Source organism: Pleuronectes platessa, chromosome 23 (assembly GCF_947347685.1).
Source record: "Pleuronectes platessa chromosome 23, fPlePla1.1, whole genome shotgun sequence".
Classification (NCBI taxonomy): domain Eukaryota; kingdom Metazoa; phylum Chordata; class Actinopteri; order Pleuronectiformes; family Pleuronectidae; genus Pleuronectes; species Pleuronectes platessa.
The window spans coordinates 2,533,238-2,537,511 of NC_070648.1; the positions used below are offsets into that span (position 1 = coordinate 2,533,238).

Here is a 4,274-nt window from a genome sequence, read left to right on the forward strand (position 1 = left end):
ACACACACACCTTCTCTCCTCACCAATCACACCTCCAGTCCTGCACGAGGGCCTCTTTGATTGGCTCTCCGGGCTGCCAGTCTGACGGAGGCGGGGCTCGGGGCTGACCTGGAGTCGGATCCAGTGTCTTTTACGCGCAGACCGGACAGTCCGCGATCCGCGCACCGACTAACCGGCACCGAGCGCCCGCTGCGGAGGGAGAAAGGAGCGAGTGACGGGAGAGAGGAGCGAGTGACGGGAGAGAGGAGGAGAAATAAGACGAGAGAAGAAGAAGAGGAGGAAAAAGTGAAAGAAAAGCGGAGAAAGAGACGCACAAGTGTTTTTTGTTCCCCCCCCCAACTGGAGCGAGTAGCAGGAGGAGAAAGTGTGAGAGGAAGAGAGGAGGAGAGTGCGCCTCCACCACCGACACCTCCATGTCGCTCCCCGGCTCCCCTCCGCTGCTCACGCCGGGTTCGGGCACCCAAACTCCGGTCGCGCTCTACCGCTCGGCCCCCGACGCGCTCCACAGCTCGGTGGCCTCCAGCGGCACCTCCAGCCCGCTCGCCAACTCCCACCCGCTGTCCCTGTCCCCGCGGCTCACCAGCACCATGCTCAGCGCCTTCCTGCCCGGAGCAGGGGGCGCCTTGGCCGGCCTGGGCAACGGCGGCTCGGCCCCGCTGGTGTCCGGTCCTCTCAGCGGGCTCGGCTCGCTCAGCTCGGCCGGCCTGACCCCCGGCTCCCCCGGCATGGCGCAGACCTCGTCCGGCCCGGGTCTGTGCAGCGAGTGCAAGCTGGTGGAGGTGCACGGGGTGAAGGTGGCCAGCTTCGGCGTGGACGGCCAGGAGCTGATCTGCCTCCCGCAGGTGTTCGACCTGTTCCTGAAGCACCTGGTGGGGGGGCTGCACACCGTCTACACCAAGCTCAAGCGCCTGGACATCGCGCCGGTGGTGTGCACCGTGGAGCAGGTGCGCGTCCTGCGGGGGCTCGGCGCCATCCAGCCCGGGGTGAACCGCTGCAAGCTCATCTCCAGGCGGGACTTCGAGACGCTGTACCAGGACTGCACCAGCGCCAGGTCAGTGGTCCGCCAGTCTCACCATCGATTAGCAGGTTTACACCAGTGGAGCTGCACAGGGGAGCAGCCTCCAGGGGCGGCTCTGCAGATTCTACGGACTTTAGTGACTTTACTTTGCAGGATATTTGTGATTCATATTTGTGGGCTTCATTGACTTAACATCAATCTGACTTTAGATGAAGTTTTCTCATATAATTACTGAAATTCCTGCGTCTCCAACACTTGTGCTTGAGGAGTTTTTAGTGATTTTATTTTGCAGGGTTTCTTTTTTATTGTACAGAGCTCATTTTGCCGAAGCTTCAGCTATTTAACATTTATTTAACACTTCTCTAACTCCACCTAAAGTTTTCTTTATATCTGTGGCTCCAATTATACTTGAAATCCTTTAATTTAGCAGGATATTTGTTTTAAATATCCAGAAGACTCATTAGAGCCAGAAATGTCTTATTTAATCAGTTTCCCTCAGAATCTGTGGTGTTTCTGTTAAGATATAAGTGACTTTATTTTGGAGGGTATCTCTAAAACGTATAAAGATATTATTAAGGCCTAATTTCCATGACATTTGTTTCATAAATCTCCAATATTTCTAGAACGTAAGTGAAGTTTTCCTCTGAATCTGCGGCTCCACTTTAAATAATGAGTCTCCAACACCTATCGTGAGGGTTTTTAGTGACTTTATCTTGCAGGAAATGTCTAAAATGTCAATTTCTATTACATTTATATAAGATTTAGGTTTATTCGAGGCGTCCTCTGAATCTGAGGCTCTGTCTCTTCTGTAAATCCTGCTGCTCTCACACAGTCCTGGGTGTTCAGGTGTAAAGATTCAGGTGCAGGATATTAAGAAAACACAGAGCTGATAACAAGGCTTAATTTCCAAAACATATATTTAATATTTCCATACATTTAGAAAACATTTGACTAACCATCATCTCAAACTCTTCAGGTGCATTTGTGAAGATTTAAGTGATTTTTATATTTACTGGATGTTTCAAAAATTTCAAAGAGCTGCTACTATTTAAACATTTGTCCAACTGATAGTTTTTCCTCTGGTTTTTGTGGTTAGAACTTTTGTGTTTCATCGTTTCATTTTGTGGCTGCTGATATTTTTGGGATTCAGTTTTATTCTTTAACGTGACTTCCTGTTCCGTTCCCGGCTGGTTCCATCTTTTGTGTAAAGTACAAACGGACAGAAAACAACCTGCAGCTTCTGTTGATTTTTTCTTATGAGAAAGATGATCACACTCATAACCACTGCTGTGTGTGTGTGTAAACAGTTGTTTTACAGCACGTTTAACTGTACGTGTGCGACTTCCTGTCACCTGCTCTTCCACACTGTTAATTTGACTTCAAACTTTCAAATTAAAGCTTCTCAGTGACCCCATGCAAGTCTGCACCATTTTCAAATGAGTCAGTTCGATGTTGAAGTTCAGATCAGAGATAATAAATATGTCACTTTTAAAATATCTGCATGTTGGAGGCTGAACTTCTTGATCACGTCAAATGTCTATTTTAAATTAATGTCCATACATCCCGTTTGAAAACACAGAATATAAAAAGATGCTGCATGTGTGAAAACAAAAGTTGCCTGAGAACCGTCTTTCAAAATCAAATGAATCCAGTAATATCTGAACATTTCTAACAGCAGCTGCTGAGAGATTATTCAGCTGAACTTTTAAATCAAGCAAATATATGACAAAAAAACTAAAAAGACACTTTTAAAAACTCCCTCACTCACGATTGGTTGCAGTTTTTCAGGAGAAAAGATTAACTTCAGTAAACCAGGAGGAGGATGTTTATGTTCAGGTGCTTTAGATTATTTCCGGAAACGCATTGACGACAGCGAACAAAATACAATAATAAAAATGTCCTGAATCAATGAGAAGAACCTCAGACTCTGAATTAAAACTGCTTTGAGAATTAATGACAGAATTTCATCGAAGTTCATTTGATACCATAATATCACTCGTATATAAAACCACATCATTTTGATTTTCAAATTATTCTTTTATTATCAAAAGTAGGCCCCAGGTGACTCCCCCCGCTTTACCTACCCTGTTCCGGCGCCCCCGGTGGACAGTAGGAGAAGACGAGAGAGCAGTTGTTTGGATGGTAAAACACTGGTGACGACTGTAGCCTGAAAAACAAGCGGAAAATTAGCATGGCTATCTTCCAAAGTTTTCTCTAACGAAACTTTTACAAACTTTACAAAGGAACATTTTTCTACATTCTTTCTGCTCCGTGTTCATTACATGAATCCACCTCCGGTTGAATGAGTAAACAAACTACAAAACTTAAAACCTCAAAATCTGCCAATAAAGTAAAAAATTAACCTTCAGTGAAACATTGAACACGACCCCACGGAACGTAAATCAGATTCCTCTGATGTTTAAACCAATGAACGAGACAAACTCACGGTGCTGAAGGTCGAGGCCTCGTCCACCATGTGGCTCTTTGTCCACAGGGACTCAGGTGAGACCACTTCCTGTTGAAGACTCTGTGGGCGGAGCCACAGGAAGCAGGAAGTGCAGGGGGCTTCGTAAAAGCAGCAACAGTAAAAAAGTAAAGTAACTTAAAAACGTTTTCACGTCCAAAAATACAATTGTGTATTTTCTTTCCTTTGTATGAAGGTGTTTATGGTGATATGAACGCTTTGCACCATTTTGTTTCAGTTTCCTTATTGAACAGCATGTTTGCCTCGTTTGGTGGGTGTGTCAGAGGTGTCGTCCAATCAGCAGTGACCTGTATATAAAGCAATAAACACAATTAAAAGACCGTGACACGATGGATTGTGTCGTTTCTTGTCGGTTGTAACTTAGAGATTTTGTCGTCCCTGTGAACGCAGCCCGGCTGAGGGAAGAAAGAGAAGTCGGGGGGGAAAAAGTTTTCATGCAGCGACGACAGTTTTAGGTGAAAGTTGTTCAGTATCGGCTAATTATTAACGTATTGTGTTGCAGAGGAGTTGGGGAGTGACACACACACGCGCGCACACAGACACACACACGCACACAGTCTTTATTTGTTTGCGTCCATCTCTTCTCTCTCTTCTTTGTCTTTCATTATTCTTGACTCTTTTTATCACCCACTCACACTTTCTCCCTTTATCTCACCCTCCGCCTCTCAACCATATCTGTTTCTCCTCTGCACACACACACACACACACACACACACACACACACACACACACGCTCAGCGGTACATGTCAGGGGTGATAATGGATCATGTG

At 45.8% G+C, this 4,274-nt stretch overlaps 1 protein-coding gene across 1 annotated transcript in view; it reads left to right on the forward strand.

The window, feature by feature from the left end:
• Positions 1-222: 222 nt before the first annotated feature.
• The window catches only part of LOC128430401 (dachshund homolog 2), a 57,016-nt gene continuing 52,964 nt past the window's right edge, over positions 223-4,274 (forward strand). The window contains exon 1 of the mRNA XM_053416445.1: positions 223-1,051. Coding sequence (XP_053272420.1) covers positions 414-1,051 — 638 coding nt within the window. The 5' untranslated portion in view covers positions 223-413. The remainder of the gene's footprint in view (positions 1,052-4,274) is intronic.